The sequence below is a fragment of the Rissa tridactyla genome, chromosome 9 (assembly GCF_028500815.1).
Source record: "Rissa tridactyla isolate bRisTri1 chromosome 9, bRisTri1.patW.cur.20221130, whole genome shotgun sequence".
In the NCBI taxonomy this organism is placed as follows: domain Eukaryota; kingdom Metazoa; phylum Chordata; class Aves; order Charadriiformes; family Laridae; genus Rissa; species Rissa tridactyla.
Window position 1 is genome coordinate 1,151,551 of NC_071474.1, and position 16,999 is coordinate 1,168,549.

A 16,999-nucleotide genomic window follows, 5' to 3' on the forward strand; every position below is an offset into this window, starting at 1 on the left:
AAAAGTATTATCTTCAGAGACAATAGATCCTCCTCTTCCACTTTAATTGCTCAGATTCTCACAGAAATCACAGAGTTGGGAGGTGGCAGTGAAGTACACTGGATGAAGTGAATGTTTCCAGCTTTTATGGGTTTGATGTTATTTGACAAGGTGGAAAGAAACATACCACCCACAAGCTGGGCTGGAGGAGGCTCAGGGGGCCTGGTCTGTAGCCCCCAGGCACATCATGGCTTTGGGGTTTAATCCTGAGATAAAGGTGTCCTCTGCTTCTAACCTGCTCCATCAGCAGCATCCAAACACTGCGGAGCATCAAACGTCACCAGGTCTGTGACAGAGGTCTGCTCCCTCTGACTACCCAGAGCTCTGGAGTCACCGCGGTCTCTCTCCCCAGGTCTGGGCAGAGCCATCTAAAGGGATGAGACAGGCCTGAGGGTTTCAAAGTAAAACGTTCCGTGGGCTCGGTGGGAGGAGGTTGGAAAAGAGTGAGGACTTGCAGTTGGGGTTGTGTCCTGGGTCTGCAGCCTTTCCGTCCCCAGAGTCTGTCTTCACTCTGATGATCCAGTGTTGTATTTGGGGACACTTCATTCTCGTGGGCGATCCTTACACTCCTGCTGCATTTGGTTAAAGTCCGCTACTGCGTTTGTAGTGAAGGACTCGCCCATGCTCCTCTGGTGGTCACAAGGCCGCGATCTCTCAGGGATCTGAGCTAAAAATCACACCCTAAACAGCCTCATGGGAGTAAACTGTGAAAGTGCATTCTGGCTGCCAGACTGTCGCAAGTAACGCTGAAACCATTTGCCCATGATTCCTCCTGGATTTCATTTCCTGAAAACTAGGAAATGACTAAGTCGTAACCTACCTTTACTATAATCTTATCCTATTATTTAGGGGACTAGGAGACACTTTATTGCAACATTCAGAAATCAGACTTCAACTATTTTCTTTTTTTCTTTTTCTTTCTTTCTTTCTTTTTCTTTTCTTTCTTTTCTTTCTTTCCTTTCTTTCTTTTTCTTTTCTTTCTTTTCTTTCTTTCCTTTCTTTCTTTTTCTTTTTCCTTCTCCCACTCAGGCATATAATCAATTCCATTACATTACCCGTGTAGCGCATTTCCAGCAGGACTGCCAGCTGACACCCCAGGCTCTTCATACAATAGCGGTGTGAGAAGTGTTTAAAAATCGCCGGCTTCCGTGTACAGAGCAGTTGCGCGGGTATGAAATGTGACTGCTTTAACCTTGCCTGTGAAGTAGTAGCATGGGCCCAGTATGGAAACGGTTATAGTCATGTAAAAATTCTCAGAGTAACACAGCTTTTTGCTTCCCTCTTCTTCAGAGGGCAATGTACCAGCACGCCGGCTCCAGTAACACCTGTCGTTCAAAACACGGCCTGCTTTATTGCCCTTGCGTGGACACACTCAACCGCAGGGCAGAAACCAACCTGGATCTCTGAGCGGGTGCCGTCAGACCCGTCCCCGCCGGTGGGAGCTCAGAACTCGGCCTATCTGTCCTGCCGGGCGGCGGGGCGGGGCGGCTCCCCTCAGGCCGCAGCTGCCGCTCCCCGATAGCGCCGCAGAGCCGGCGGGGAAGGGGCCCTTCCCTCGGGAGAGCACCGCGCCCGAGGGCCCCCGACCGGGCGTGGGGAGCGTGCGGGCGGCGAGGGGCGGCCGCGTCCCCCCATCCGCCCGCCATGGCGCCCTCACGGCCCGGCCCGCCCCGCGCTGGGCGGGGCTCGGGGGGGAGTGCGCGCGGGCGGGGCGCGGGGCGCGGCTCCGGCAGTCCGCCGCCGTCCCGGCGTGCCCCGCGCGCGGCGCTGGCTGGGGCCGCTCTGGCGCGGCCGCCTCACCGTGCCTGCTGCGAGCGCCGGCGGCTCGGCGGGGAAGATGGCGGCGGAGGCGGCGGATTCCTGGGGTAGGTGGCGGTCGCCGCGCCCCGCCGGCGCCCCCCGCCCGCCGTCGGCCGCTCTCCTTCACCCGCTCTCCTCTCCCCCACAGACGCCGACAGCTTCGAGGTGGTGGAGCCGGTGGCGAAGCGGCTGGTGCCGGGAGTGGCTGGGGACCGCTGGGCCGGCGAGGATGAGGAGGACGATGTGAAGGTGCGGCCGGGCGGGCCTTCGCCGGGCCCTCGCGGCGTGGGGTGGCCCCGCGGTCGGCCTCGCCGGCTGGCCGCGGCGCGGGGGCGGCGGGGAGCGGGCCGGGCCCGCCTCAGGCCGCTGCCATATGGTGCCGCGTGTGCGGGGGACGCGGGCCCGCGGCGGCGCGGCCCGGCCCGGGGCAGGGGCGGCCCGGGCGGCGGGTGAGGAAACCTCCCGCCGGGTGGGTCGGACTCGTCGGGCCGGCTGGATTCACGCGTCTCCGGCGGTGAGGCGCTGGCCCGGGGCGGGGTGGAGCGGCGGGGCGGCCCGGGCCTGTGCGGAGAGGACTCTCGGGTGTTGGTGCCCTGAAAGGGCAGCGGTGGGTTGCGGATGACAAGTCAAAATGCCAAGTGGAAAACGAGTCCCCGTGTCCCTCAGTCCCCGCTCGGAGCGGGCGTTTCTGCCTGCCCTTCGTTCCCTGCCTGGGTCTTCCAGGGGAGAAGAGGCGGACGCTTTTCAGGCCTCAGGAGGTGTCTCCTGTTCTCTGGGAGATCATCCACCTGCTGCTTCCCAGCTGTTTCTGGGCAGCTTTCTGTGACTGGCTAGTTTCTCCTTGCTTTTTGTAGCCCTTCAGATTCGTAGTTTTCAGTATGGTGTGCTGGGTGAGACACGTGTATGGCGTGAGGGTTGGATTTAATGAAAGCAGTGCTGTATTTTTGCTTCTGCTATCGACCAGAAACTTCTGTGTCGTGGCAGCGTGTCTTTTCCAGCCCTTTTTCCTACTTCTTCACACACACACCCTCCCCCCGCCCCGGCCCCACTGCCACAGTTGGAAAGTACAGCGGTCTTACTGCGCAGTTTCAGATTTGGTAGGGCCCATGTCACTTAAAATAAGTTTACTTAAGGCACTATTTGAAACAGATTTTTACTGTGTTTCAAAGAGTGATGGCTGCATAGAATCAGTATTAAAATGTGCAGGTGTTCATTTCTGATGCTTATGAAAGCAGACCTTCCCTTAAAAGCTTGTTTTCTCCTCCTTACTTCCAGCTGCCGCTTAGCAAGCCGGGGGGCTGGATGGTGGATGCTGCAGAACCCTCGGTTTGCTCCACATTCACACAGACAGTAGGCAAAACGATACTAGGGAACATCCAGGGAACGTGCTTGATGAAGCTTGTAAGGAATGGAAATAGGTCAGCCGAAAAAGACCTTTATGTTTCAAATCGAGGTGCTGAGGTACTGTAATAGACAATCTCCCGAGGTGACTTGGTCACTATAGCATGGTCACAAGTGCGAAGCTTTCTGAAGTGGAGTATTGCTGTTACTGGGAGAGGACTCTTGTTGGGTTTGTTATTTAGGCCCTTGGCTCTGTTACCAGAATCTCTGAAAACCCTCAACACAGTTGTCCTTGCAGCTTAGGGTGGGTATTCTTTTTATAAATAGTACAAAAAAAGTAGTTCATCTTCTCTTACAAAAATTTATTTACTTTTTTTTTGTAAGATATAGACTGTCCATTTTCTTTCTTTAATTTAATAACACCCGCACCCTATGGTTATCATAGGTGTCACATTACAGCAGGCAAAATAAGTAAAGGTATCTCTGTATACAGTAACTACAGTCATTTGTAAAGAGTGTGGTTAGAATGTAACACTATATATGTAGTTTATATACGTATATGCGTATATATACACATATCTTGGACTCAGTTGTCTCTGAGGCTTTGCTTTTCCTCCTTTCTTTGAAAGTGAGAAACTTTTCTTGCTATGATAGAATGTGTGCAGTAGAACCAGAGTCTAAAGTTTTTTCTCTTGAAGATGCCTGTGCTTTCTGTGGCTGTTTTAGTTAAGGAACACTTTTCCCACCTGTAGTGAGAATGCAACTGTTTAACTCTTTCTGAGGGATTATGGTTTTAATACTGGAGCTGCATCTAGAGAGAAGGACCGGTCCAGCAAAGAAAGCTGTTTTGCTTTACTTTGATTTGCTTTCCCTGTATAAACACCAAACAGATCACAGAACTGGGCTTGGGAGGTGGCTGAGTCGGCTCTAGGTACCTTGTTTGCAAGGGTCCACCTTGGGGAAGTACCCGCATAAGAAAAAATTTTAGACGTGGTCTAAAATAGAACAAAGTGTTTTCTGACCGTGAGTTTGTCTTCAGGCTGGTATTTCACACCTTGGAATGTGTTTTATGTATTCAGCTTCTGTATTTTATTTTGGAAGGCTTTTTTAATAATGAACTTAAAATAACTGTTCAGGAAACTTTGACTTCCCCAGATTTAAAATTAGCATCTTCATCAGTAACAAAACTACTCTCTGGGGTTACCCAGACCACACGTTTCCCAGAAGACAGGCGTCTTGCCAAGGAATTTTCATCTATTTACTCTTGGGCAATTCTGTGCTTAACAAAGCCAAAACTGGGAAATGTGTGTGTTATCATCCAGGCGACAGCCTTTGTCATGGTACAGTCGTTTCTCTTTGAAGGAGAGCATTCGGGTTTAGCTGGGAATCTGAATGCTGGAGTGCCTGTCACTTTCCAATCACGTCTTCTGGTTTTGGGGGGAATAATGTGTATTATCATATATTTAAGGTACTTCTGATGGGGCGTATGAAATTGTAAGAGAGCTGCTCTTATCAAGGGTTTATTTTTGTGAAATGGAAGATGTTTTCAATAGCCTTGTTCTAGATAAGTGTGGGTAAATGACTATTGTTGAAATACTTCAAAGTTTTAAGCTACTTTAGTGGATGTATTTTGGAGTAAAGATGTACTCCTTGAATTACTTAGTATCAGTGCAGATGCAACACCAAAGCGATTCTCTTTCCCTCCAAGAGAGTTCACTCGAATCTGTAAAACATGGGAACAGGTGTATATTTGGATGCTCCTTCAACCCCAGTAAAAAAACCAACCAAACAAACAAAAACCAACAAAAAAACCACACAAAAAACCCATATTAATCATGTTCTATTGCTGTTTAAAAAAAAAATCTTGGAGAAGAGTGAGGCAGCGTTCCGCGCAGCTGGGAGACCGGCATAGCTTGGCATGCCAGGTTGAGGAGTGACTCCTCAGGCGGTGATGTCTTGGGGGTCGCCCCACCAGGAGCGTTCCTCCGAGGACGCTGAGCTGGTGTCGCCTGTCCCCGGTTCCAGCAGCGCTGTTCTGCTGGTGGGGCTGTAGGCAGGATCCTGGCAGTCAACGATCCCTTTGGTTAAAGCCGAGATCTTAAATTCCACCTAACAGCTCAGGGGAGGTTGGGCCGGGCTGTCACACCGTGCTCCCAAGGGTCTGCTATTTCCACGTTGCTGCATCATCCCAGCTTTGCAAGCTGGAACTGTCACCGTGCCTGCCCCCGAGCGGGGACGTGGTCTGCTGCGGGGAAGGAGTGTGTCTGTCATGGCGTGAAAGTCCTTGCCCACGCACCCTCTGTGACGTCTCCCAAACACGCAGTGGTTTCCTTTAATCCCTTGAGTACCTTTACACCATGGACAGGCTGCCCTTCCTCTGGGGTTTTGCGCCATAAAATACTGATTTTAAAATCTGTCTGTGAAGGACAGGGCAAGGGATAAGGCAGAAAGCTGTAATGAAAAGAGCTATTTAAGAAGTGGGTGTAACAAACTCTTAATTAGATATGAGCTAAAATAACGCTGCTCCAAATTCAAGTCAGCTTCTTGGAACGTGGAAGAGAAGCTGAATCCCTTACAAGTGCCAATTAACTTGAGTGAGCTGGTAGATGAACTCGGGTGTCTTCCTTGCTTGGATCAGCACATTGCAGTGAAATACCGAGTTCTTCTGCCAGTGTCTTTTATTTTGCCATGCCAGTAGCAACTCTTAGAAATTAATGGATAGCTTGCATGACCGGCTGCGTTACTGCTGTGAGGTGGAAATCACAAAAATCAGGATTTATGGTTTTTAAGTTTACCTACATGATGTACTGACAGTACGTGTGATTTTTGTGTAAACTAGGTCTCATCTTAAAAAACGTAGTCTCTTAAGCTTGCAAGCTGCGTTGAATCAGGTAACTAAAATTAGATTCCTGTGAGATTTCTTGGCTTTAACTTCTGGTGTGTACATCATGTGGTACTCGGCATGTAACTTCAGATCAATTTTAGAGCATTGATTTCCACGCGGAGGCCATCCGCTTGAATTCAGAGTGGCATTAGGACAAGAATATATAGTCCTGTAACGGTTACCCAGGTAACTGTCAGGAAGAAACTGTGGAATCCCTGCTGGCATGGCAAGGTCTGCAGGTGACATCCGCAGGTCAGCGCTGTAGAAAATGATGCTTCCTCAGTACTTGGTTGAACCATACGTAGTATTTTGAACCACGGATCATCCGCCTGGGTACAGGACCACCAGGAATCTTGAACATGCTGAAGGTGAATGCTGGAGACAGAGTTACTGCAAACACTGCAGCTCAGACTGTTGAAAATACACTGGAGAACGTGACGGCTGTTGAAGAACATTCAAGTGATTTGTTTGTGGGAAGAGTCTTTTGATAGCTCCTTTGCTTATTTAAAAAGCAGTAGTCGTTGGTCAAAACCTGGTCCAAAACAGGATCTTGTGGCACTTAAAAGTTGCTATTCGTGCCTAAAGCTGGCCCCTCTGTGTTCTCTGTCTGCTTACTGCCACTTTCCCTGCTCCTGCAGCCAGCCTCGTCTGCTGCGCAGTGTCGGCAGCAGGTCCGGGTGGGTTCCCCCTGTGTGTTGCGGTTCCAGGGACAGCCCCTGGAATGCTTTTCCCGGCTCAGGGGAAAGGGGCACGCTGGTGTCGCTCAGCGGCGGGGAGAACGGGTCTTTCGGTGATGATGACAGCGTGTTCTGGTTTAAAATGGTTTCTGCCGATTCATTGATTTGACTGTTGATGATTTTGTTTTTGTAACTGTATTGACATGAGCTTTCTGATTCCTTGAATAAAAGCTGCCTCTTTCATGGCAAGGACCAGCTTGAAATGTCTTGGTCAACTCCCAAAAGCCGTGCCCTTGTACAGCTCCCACGACTTCCTCCCCACTTCCTCACGCCAACACGTCCGGTCAATGGATGTGTGAGCTTTTAAAGAGGTCGTATGTAAGCTCCTGGTCTGTGTATTTGTTACCTAAACAAGTTGAAAGTATCTGTAAAAGAATCCTAATGAAAACGTATTTTGTAGGATAACTGGGATGATGAGGAGGAAGAGGAGGAAGTAAAGGAGACAGAGGTAAAACAAGGTAAGTCTTAAAAGTAATATGGGACTCTGTGTGCAGCGTCAGAACAGACACTGGTTTTGTCTCCAGCGTATCTAAAGAATCAAACCCACTTTCCAAATAGGGTTTGTTTTTGACAAAGCATGTCCGGTAACTCTCCCGGTGTTCAGGTGCCAGTAATTGAGTCTGTGACTTGCTCTTTGATTGGTGTTTCTAGAGTTGCGGAAAAATAATCAGTAGACCTCTTGAGGGCTGTATTGTTCAATGTTTTACAGAACCAAAAGTTTCAGAAAAGAAGAAAATAGCAGAAAAAATAAAAGAAAAAGAAAAGCTACAGAAGAAAAAGCAAGAGGAGCTTAAAAAAAGGGTAATTCCTTTTTTTCTTCTGGGTCTCATAAAAGTCAGAGGGCAGGTTTGATTTTTTTCTTTTTTTTTTTTTTTTTTTTTTGAGGTCGAACAAGGCCTGTAAAGTTCTTGACTATTCTGAACATCTGGGGGATGTTAGCTTTAATTTCTCCGTAATTCAAGCAGGTCATTGAAGCAATGCTTATCGCTGTTTCTTTTGTACGCACCGCATGATAAAACATGCAGTTGTGAAACTTAGAACTGAGGTGTTTCTTCCTACTTCTTGTAAAATGAACGATTTATTAAACAAGGTGGCGTTGTTACACGGTATTGGGGTGGTTTTCAGGTTTGTACATGCTTGAGGTGTATTGACTTCGGGCAGAAGTAAGTTATTCAAGTGGCACTGGAAAAACCATGATTTCTTGAACTACCTCTGCTGGAGGGTAAGAAATGTAACGTTCTCCCTATATACGTTTTTCAATGCAGTTAGAGGCACCAGAGGAACATAGAGAACTTACACCAGAAGAACAGTTAGCAGACAAACTACGACTAAAGAAGTTACAAGAGGAGTCAGATCTTGAGTTAGCAAAAGAAACATTTGGTAAGTGTGCTGTGCCCGAGCCACGCCAGTCACCGCAGCTGTAGCATCGCAGAAGCGCTGCATCCTCTGAATGCAACGGTGGCGGGTGGGGATACCCTGCGGGAAGAGGCCGGCGGGATTTGACTGTCGGAGCACACGCAGGTTGTGTTCCTGAGAATAAAGAGGGGTTTAAATTCAAACCACTGGAGGCGTGTCCTGGTACTAAGGACTAATTGCAAGAACCACAAAAACCTCTTTAGAATAGAAGGTGTTTTTTCTTAATGTGTCTTGGTAGGATTTGTACAGAAAAGATGGATGACTAAATTTTCCAACATATTGGTACTTCTGGTGAAAAGATGACTGTGTGTAAGAAGAAAAAAAAAAAGTGCTGTCTCAGTGTTCTGAGGTGCTTTACAACCTGGGTTTAATGAGGCTTTGGACAAGTGTGGCAGAGCATAACTCGTGCCTGCTTTACTTCGGGCAGTTTAGTAATAAGCTGGATGTTGAGAAATCCAGTTCAGTGGCATGAGCCTGTTTCCTGGTGCAGACGAAGCAGACTTAAAGCACATCATTCTGGTTTTGTGCTTTGACAGAACTAGTGATGAAGATACTGATTCATAGCAGCATTCTTCAAACATGAAAGCCTGTTTCCGTGATTATAGTGAATTATACAGCTTATTACGCCGTGACAATTCTGCTCTGTGAGTCTTCCGAAAGAGTACAGTGCCTTGGGGGTGCAGGGAATACAGTCGCACAGAACCAGCTACATTTTGCACTTAGGAGTTCAAGACAGGAATTCCCCGTTGAAGGGGAAAGGGGCTTCGTGTAGCACACGTTGCTCCAGAGAATAGGAAAAGCTGGTTCAAATGACTAAGCTCCGCACAGGTCAGTAACTCAGGCTGTGGCTTTTGTGTGGCAGAAGCCAGCGGGGAGCGTGAATCTTGGCGTCGGTGGAGGTGAAGGACTGGACTTGTTTCTCTGGGGACATCTCTTCTGGATCACAGATGATTTTTTCTATAATACCTCTGTCTTCCCGTGCAGGTGTAAATAACACTTATGGAATAGATGCCATGAATCCCTCTTCAAAAGATGACTTTACGGAATTTGGCAAACTACTAAAAGAGAAAATTACACAGTATGAAAAATCATTACATTATGCCAGTTTTTTGGAAGCACTAGTTCGAGACGTATGTATTTCATGTAAGTGAAGTGAAAGACATCCTAAAATACACTGCTACCGCAATTGCAATGGAGTTGAAGTTGAAAACACGCTGTTACAGTAAATGTTACATCAAGATTGATCTATGTAGTTTCTATTCAGTGAAGTACTAATCTGTTTTACTGACTAGCATCCGATTCCATTTCCACAAGCTTTATTACACCTTGTGTGCTTGTACAAGAGCTACTCTTTCTGCACGTCAAAGCAGTCATTTTTAAAAGTATGAATTTTTATGCCGATCTAAATCTTGCTTGTTTTTCTTGAAGCTATTTCCAAAATAATAGGAATCTCTGAGCCAGGTAACTTGTAGCTCATTTGGAAAGATACTGTTATAAAATTGAGTTCATGTAATTTGGGGACTGCAAAAGAAATTGTTCTGGAATTCAACGTGTAACTACACAGGAGAAAACTATCTTGAACTCCTTTTTTCCACTGCCCTGGTTGGCTGAAGTACTTGGTGAATTCGTTGCTCGAGATCTTTTCCTGTACCGTACACCTTGTCCTGCAGTGAAGGGGTAACTTGACACTAGTGCTGTATAAATACAGCCTTCACTGGCGGAGCGGAGCTGGGAACTTCCATTCCAAAAGGATTCCAGATCTTCTGAAGCGAAGGACTCGCAACTTCTTGCACCATTTAATGTTAACAATAATTTCTTGTTAATCCACTGCTCCTTTTGATATGTTTTACTGTATCCGTGTTTTACTGTTCAAATGCCTCCTCGTTAAGACTTTGTGTTCACTAACTCTTAATTTACAAGTTTTACCTTCTACGCCATCCAAGCTGCTTACTAGAGACCATCGGAAATTGTAATTGTGATTATAAGGACCAGAATTACCCACTCTGTATTTTGCCCGTACTTATTACTAATGCTTATTTCTAGTTTTTAGAGAATTTGATGTTAGATTATTTAACTGCCTTCTAAGAACAATATTGCTGAGGAATCTTTTTTTTTTTCTTCCCCTGGTGCAGTGGAAATTGACGATTTGAAAAAGATCACAAATACTTTGACAGTACTATGCAGTGAAAAACAAAAACAAGAAAAGGTAAGATTTCTGCGTGTTTCTGTGGCTAAAGGTGCTCATCTGGAAAACGGGGACAGGCCTGGCACGGAGGTAGCAGCAGGAGATGAAGCGGTAACCTTGGGTGCTGGTTTAGAGTTCACTCCTCGCTGCGGGAGGTAATGGGGAGCTGATCGACTAGAGATCCCAGGGAGACCCTGTTCCCTGCGCGCTCGCCGTGCTCGCCTTCCCCTGGATGCTGTCCTGGAGGCAAAACGGCTTTCGCCGCTATCCCGAAGGCAGAAGCAGCCTCCTGTAGAGCTAAATGTCAGTGAAACCCATCTATGGAGTAACTCAGATCCGTGCCAAAGTTTGGGCTTTTGAATAGCAGATAACTAGGATTTTTATGCTGTTGTGCAAATTCAAGGAGAAATAACTGCATAGACAAGGAAAAGTTAAGTTTTAAAAAGCGATGTAATAGCTTAACTGATGCTTATGTGATGCAAAACATTACATTTTATAGCATACAGCTGTGCTGAAACTCGGGGGGGTGGAGTTCAGTGATTCACTGAATTCTTAGATCAAAATTAAGCAGAAAATACGACTAGCAGTGCAACTTTTGCTATGTTTTAAATCAAATTGGAGGCTTGGTAGGAAACAAACAGCCGAGCATCGTCCGTGTGGGATGGGAAACCTCCGGGACACAGACGGTTCCCGTGGCAGGGGTGGCTCTGTGATGCCAGCCCCGACTCGCCAGCGTGGGCGACGCACTTGATTGCAACCCAAAGTTTATGTCCAGCCTTAGCGCGTTAAGTCTGGAGCTGGCAAACGTGCTAAACTTTAATATGAACTGCACTTTGGAGAGAAGCCTGTGACTTACTGAACCAAACAAGTTTGAAAAGAAAAAAATACGTATACTTCCTATTTTTATACTCTTCCCTCCCGGCTTTTCATGTACATTAGTTTGGTCAGCCCCAGGAAGCTGCAGCTACACCAGTCCAGTAAGGAAGAGCTTTACCGTGAAATGGTCTGTAACGTTTGTTTAGGATGGCCATTTTTTTGCAAGGAAGATATTCAGCTTCTGTGGTGCTAAAAGCCACACTGAATTCCTCAATTAAATTGGGAATTCCACAAACTAAACACCAGACTCTGCGTTTACTTAGTTCTACTTGTTTGGAGTCAAGGTAGAACAGGATGACGGACAAACCCGGGTATACGTGATGCAGGGAGCTGTGGGACACCTGGGACCGTCCCGGCTCCCCCCGCAGGAGATGGTGTGGGATGAAACGCAGGGGAGAAATGTCGGGCGACTGAGCACTCGCCGCACGGGCACGCGAATGCTCACACCTCAGGACTTGTGGCATTACTCTAATTACAATAATGACAAATTACTGTGGATTTTAAAGTAAACAAACATGCTCTTCCTATTTAAGCAGAATAAAGCCAAAAAGAAGAAAAAAGGTGTTGTGCCTGGAGGTGGTTTAAAGGCTACTATGAAAGATGACCTGGCTGATTACGGAGGATATGACGGCGAATACGTACAAGACTTTGAAGACTTCATGTGACATTTATCTCCCCTTCTCTTGTCTTTCTGTTGCCCATAATCCCTTAAACATGTAGCACAACTTTTCTTCCTTTAAATTCTGCCAAATGCTACAATCAAAATTGCAGTATCTCTGTGCTGGTGGTTTAGCTCTTGACGGGTCCGTGCCGAAGCTCTGAGCTTCCCGTTCCGTGGTCAGGGGTTAGAGTGAAGACATTTAAAAGCTATGTAAATTGCAGTTAAAAACCCCCAAATTCTGATAATGGTAACTGTTGCTATTTAATTTTACAGTAACAGCCACGAAATTGGAGATGAATTCCAACAAGGCAAAGTATTATTACCAGCACAGTCGGGTGACATGGCCTTAAGTGTACCCCCGGGAATGACTCGTTTGAACACAAGCAGTTTGCAGCAAGGGCATGGTGTGCACTTAGTATTACAATTGCTTTGTCTTAAGTTAGAGCTTGAGGTTTTCAGCATATTGTGAAGGGGAACTGCGGACTTCAGAGGGAGGGTCCTGCGCCTGGGAACGCAGCGCTTCAGGGACCCCCGGCTTCAGGGCTTGACATGGAACAGAACAAGCGTGGGTCAGAACAAGCAGAGTTGCTTATTTGAAAAAAAAACAAACCGACCAACACCAACAAACAAACGACTTGTTCTTGAGTATGAAGTTTAGTTTCCATTCATCTAAATTTCTACTAATGCAGCTGTATGGGTTGGGTATTCTTTAGCAGTTAATTGCCTGGTTTAAGTGTAAAAAAACAAGACTTCCTTTTGGTCTCTCCTGGGTTGTGGTAGATCTTTCACAACTCAGCCATTTTCTTTCATTTAAAAAAAAAAAAAAAACAACTTGCTTAGCAAACTGCAACAGTTACTACAGTTGGGCAAATTGTTATGTTAACAATTATGACATCTGCAATGTTTTATAAAGCAACTAATTTAATAAAAATCACTATTGAGGACTTCACGACAGCTGTCTTTGGACCGGTTCTTTCAGCTCTTAGAACAGCGGTACCCGAGCGGTAGAGCTGCACAGCAGGCGCGTGCCGGGCGCGTGGCGCTGGGGCCAGTCTTCGCTGCGGCTTCCAGTTTAACCGGTGTTAGAGGGGCAAGTTTTCATTCTTGTAAAATGGCTGTTTCTTATGGTAACACTCTTAGAGATGCTGACGGTGAACAAAGTATTTCCAGGACTGCCATAATCCAAGCATTTCCGTGATGAACTTAATCTCTTCTGCTGCTGGAGCTGCTGAGCTCAGGGGCTCGTCCTCCCCTCGGGACTGTTTTAGGGTGGGCTGTACCGGGGCAGCTCTTTCATTCCACGGGGCAGCTGCACTTACCACTTCTGCTTTAGTCAGGTGTTTGTTCCCAAAAGGCATGGAATAAGTGTGCGCTTCCACAAGGCAGGATCTTCCACATGTGGTCCCAAATTTTTGAAGGAGGAGGGCCGGTAATTCTCAGGAGGACAGCGCGAGGGGCTCCTTCCATGCTAGGAATGGTAAAGTTCAAGCTAAAAGCTCGCTAGCCGTTATCGAACTTAAGGTCAGCTCAGCCTAATTTGGTCTTCTGGGACTCATTAGAACTGGAATATTAAATCGGGTTCTGCTCAGGCATAATCCTCCCTACATAAAATGTTTTATTTAGCAAAGGAGCTGCTGTGTGTGGTGTGTATACCTGTGTACGCCTGTTAGCGCTGCCAGTGCAGACTCGAGCTAAAGCCTGTGCAAGTAAATATTTGTTACGCGCAGCAGTTGTTAGCGTGAGAAACGGTCAGCAACCAGATAGCTACAAATCCAAGTCAGCATCTCCTTGCTAATTAACTGGGTTGCTATGGCAATTGTATTTTTGCTAGGATAACGTTTAGAGATAGTACGATATCATTGCTTAATTTTACTTCAATGCTGTCTCTATGCTGCTGTCAGCCCGCCCTGCCCAGCCCCCCGCCCCTTGGGTAATGTCTCTGGATTAGCTGGGAGCTCCCCCGGCTGCATTTCTTTTGGGGAGCGAACAGAGTCCAAGCTGAACCGGGGTTTCTGCCTGAAGCAGTGTCCAAGTCTCCTCCCCCTCCCCGGTTAAGTCACACCTGATCTCGTGAGCTTGCCAAACCAGCCAAGCGGCAGAACACCTTGCTCGCTCGCTCCTGACAGGGTGTCGATACCGACTGTCTGCCCTGTAAGCCTGTCCAAGCGTGGAAAGGAGTTAAAATGTAATGACTGTTAAGAATATATTTGTGCTTGATTACTCCTTTTACTCCACGACAGTCGCAAATTAAAGATCGGCTGTTTGGAGTTGCACAAGACTAGTTCACTTTATCCGCGAGCTAGAAAACCCAACCAGGCTGCTCAGGCTGGAGTCAAACGCTGCCTTATCCTCGTGTGCATCTAAAACGTTCAAAGGCGCTCCCTAGTTCTGCTGATTTCGTTGGCAATGTACTGGACATTCTCCACCTTCTGTTTCAGCCTTTTGTGGGTTTAGACACAATTCCTGTGGCGATCCATCATCCACCCCCTCCTTTAAAGGACAGCCGGGTCCCCGTGGTTCATCATCAGCCGTGCCGGTCTATTTCTGCTTAGTCACGTATTTTGTAAACAGTAAGATTTATTATACAAAACACAATTTTAGGTTAACACAATCGCAGCATTTTAAATATTTACAACCACCACCAGTTTTCTGGAGTAACTTTCACATAGCAGCGTATCATCGTAAGCAGGTAATTGATAAAAGCTCTGTTAACGAATGAGTACGAACCATGCAGGGGGCTGCGGCACTGGTACTTGTCAGAGCCAGTTTCTGCTTCGCGGAGGCTGGAGTCTAGCTTGATAACATATCATTAAGGCAACAGCCAGTCTGTGCATCCTTCAGAAGCGTGTTTACCACGTCGTAGAACTTGTTGTCGTAAGCCAGTCTGTAGTACGTGTAGATATCTTCACAGTAAGCAAGCAATTTCTTCAGATTTTTCAGCGCGGCATCAGTGGGTGGGTGTTGTTTGACTCTGAAAAGAATTGTACGTTCAATTGGAACAGAAAGGTTCACAGACAACAACTACAAGACTGTCTTGCTGTAGAACTGCATTTCTTAAAAAGGTTGTGTTCAAAATGTACATTTGATTCTCTTGGTTGTATATTTTGCCCTGATTCTTTTTAAAAAAGATTTGATCTGAGCAGTCCCTGATACACTTTATCACATAAAAGGTTTTAACAGTACTAAGACTCGCATGCCATTAAACACGCAGCTGCTCCTCTAAGTAGTCCGTGGAAAAGAAAGTTCCAGTTTGACCACAGAACTACTTACTTCTTGGCAATCTCCTCAAATATGCTGGGCTTCAGTGGCCTTTGTTGTTTAAATTCTTCTAAGTAAGTGAAGTCTCCCTTAGTGATCACTTGTTGGTACAGAACTTCAGCCCAGTCTGGAACAAACTCGTACGCCTCGGCCACGATGGCCGCCTGCAGGGGAAGAGATGCTGGAATTACGGAGCAGGAAGAGCTTATTCTTGCACAGAAACATCCCTGTACTTAGAATACTTAAAGCATCGTAGGTCTTCCGTTTGGCCCATCTCTTGATGCTGCTCTTGAGAGCAGCTGTACTACAGAGAAATACGAGGGTGACAAACCAGTTCTCCTCAGCCCCTAAACAAGATGTCAGAGAGGGGTTGGATGGTTCTCGTTAAAAAAGCCCTTTTCTGTCTCATTTCCGAATGTATAAAATGACGGATGCCAACGTAGATTAGATTTCAGGGCTCTCACGAATAGTCACAGCAGCACGGGAGGCGCTGGACAGCCAAGGTCCGGGCTGCAGGATGGAAGCAAGGGCCGCTGACAGCGCCCACCCACAGCAGGAGCTGCGGCAGTATGATGGGCTAATGGTCACGGGACTCGGCGGCCACCTTGAAGAGCTGAGCATTACGCTCCCAGGAGCAGAGGGCTTCGGAACCTGCTGATTCAAACAATAATTTTCAGAAAACGGAGCGGCTGAGGAAGCCAAGCTCACCTGATAGAATCGAGGCAAGGACAGGACGGAGTCCATGAGGTTCTGTCTGCTCAGGTTGATCAGCCTCGTGCTCTGCCCAGTGTTGAGAAAATGCAGCTGGAGGGTTATCAGCTTCGTTAGCCGGCTGCAGCGCAAGGACTGCCGGACACAGGCGTCCTGTTTGATAAATCAGAGACAAATGCAAACCTCTGAAGCGTGTTTCTGGAGGAAAGTGAGAAACATTCCTGAGAGCAACAATGAGTTCAGAGCCGTCTAGCACTTCATCTCTCAGGTCCCTGCAGTTTTATCACTGATCGCATTCCATTAGTTTTAACTGAAGCTTCACTCACCACAAACACTTTCACCATAATCACACCAGTTTCAAAACACTTTATATCATTCTGTTCTTGCTAGTTAAGCCCATGGGCTCTCCTCTACAACTGGGGAACCTAATTGTGACCCTCGGTGTTAAAGCCTGAGCAGGGAACCGCGTGTGGCTCCTGGCACAGCCGCGTTACTGGGACTGCTGGGATGCTGCTGAGCTGACAGAGCAAGAGATTCCTTTGCGCCTGGGACGGGATTCTGCGCATCCTCCCTAGAGCAGCTTGCTTCGTCCTCAGTGCTCCCAGTGCTGTACACAACTCAGACGATTCCCTCTCATTTTACCTTAGAATAGCTTTCTGCTGCATCAATGAAGAGAGTCAGAGCTTTCATCAGCAGTTTCTTTAAATTTGCAACATCCTGAAGAGACTCCTCTGAAATGGGGAAAAAAATGAATAACCAACTATTCTAAAGGTGACAAAGTAAGTTACAAAAACTCCTCCTGGTACCAAGTCTGTCCCTAGTGTTGTTTCAGAAAGCAATAAAAGCCTAAAAAAATATTTCATATTAAGAAAGCAGGAGGGAATGGCGACGTCTGTTCAGTGAAGGGACCAAAGCGATTGCTGAACCTAGTCAAGTGGCTGAAGAACCGAAAAGAGACCCAAACCCTACATTTGGGGTAGACAGAAGCACTGACTATTACCAGACAAATTCAGAAACCCCCTTGGCATCGCTTCCGCTGTAGCTGTCGGTATGGCGCTGGCTGACTGCTCTGCAGTGAGGTCTCTGCTCCA

At 47.1% G+C, this 16,999-nt stretch overlaps 2 protein-coding genes across 5 annotated transcripts in view; one reads left to right on the forward strand and one right to left on the reverse strand.

Annotated features, from left to right (window-relative positions):
* The first annotated feature begins 1,772 nt into the window (after positions 1 to 1,772).
* On the forward strand, positions 1,773 to 12,888 carry EIF3J (eukaryotic translation initiation factor 3 subunit J). 2 transcript variants are annotated; one of them, XM_054215546.1, is made up of 8 exons: positions 1,773 to 1,904; positions 1,988 to 2,088; positions 7,202 to 7,259; positions 7,511 to 7,602; positions 8,067 to 8,181; positions 9,202 to 9,360; positions 10,350 to 10,423; positions 11,812 to 12,888. In XM_054215546.1, exons 1-8 carry the CDS (start codon positions 1,877 to 1,879, stop codon positions 11,941 to 11,943), a joined length of 759 nt encoding a protein of 252 aa, XP_054071521.1. In that variant the 5' UTR covers positions 1,773 to 1,876; the 3' UTR covers positions 11,944 to 12,888. The 2 variants fall into 2 exon arrangements, with proteins under 2 accessions (XP_054071521.1, XP_054071522.1); XM_054215547.1 differs by having other exon boundaries at positions 1,794 to 1,904; positions 11,815 to 12,888.
* A 1,610-nt stretch (positions 12,889 to 14,498) lies between these two features.
* Positions 14,499 to 16,999, reverse strand: part of SPG11 (SPG11 vesicle trafficking associated, spatacsin) — a 33,659-nt gene continuing 31,158 nt past the window's right edge. For all 3 annotated transcript variants that reach the window (XM_054215541.1, XM_054215542.1, XM_054215545.1), the window contains 4 exons: positions 16,551 to 16,639; positions 15,906 to 16,061; positions 15,210 to 15,361; positions 14,499 to 14,910 (listed from right to left, as the gene is read on the reverse strand). In XM_054215541.1, coding sequence (XP_054071516.1) covers positions 14,730 to 14,910; positions 15,210 to 15,361; positions 15,906 to 16,061; positions 16,551 to 16,639 — 578 coding nt within the window. In that variant the 3' untranslated portion in view covers positions 14,499 to 14,729. The remainder of the gene's footprint in view (positions 14,911 to 15,209; positions 15,362 to 15,905; positions 16,062 to 16,550; positions 16,640 to 16,999) is intronic.

Excerpts from the sequence above, each read along its gene's own strand:
- EIF3J (XM_054215546.1), top strand. The coding sequence starts at position 1,877 with ATGGCGGCGGAGGCGGCGGATTCCTGGG. Across the intron at positions 1,905-1,987 it reads GGAGGCGGCGGATTCCTGGG|ACGCCGACAGCTTCGAGGTG; the intron begins GTAGGTGGCGGT and ends TCTCCCCCACAG. Across the intron at positions 9,361-10,349 it reads TCGAGACGTATGTATTTCAT|TGGAAATTGACGATTTGAAA; the intron begins GTAAGTGAAGTG and ends CCCCTGGTGCAG.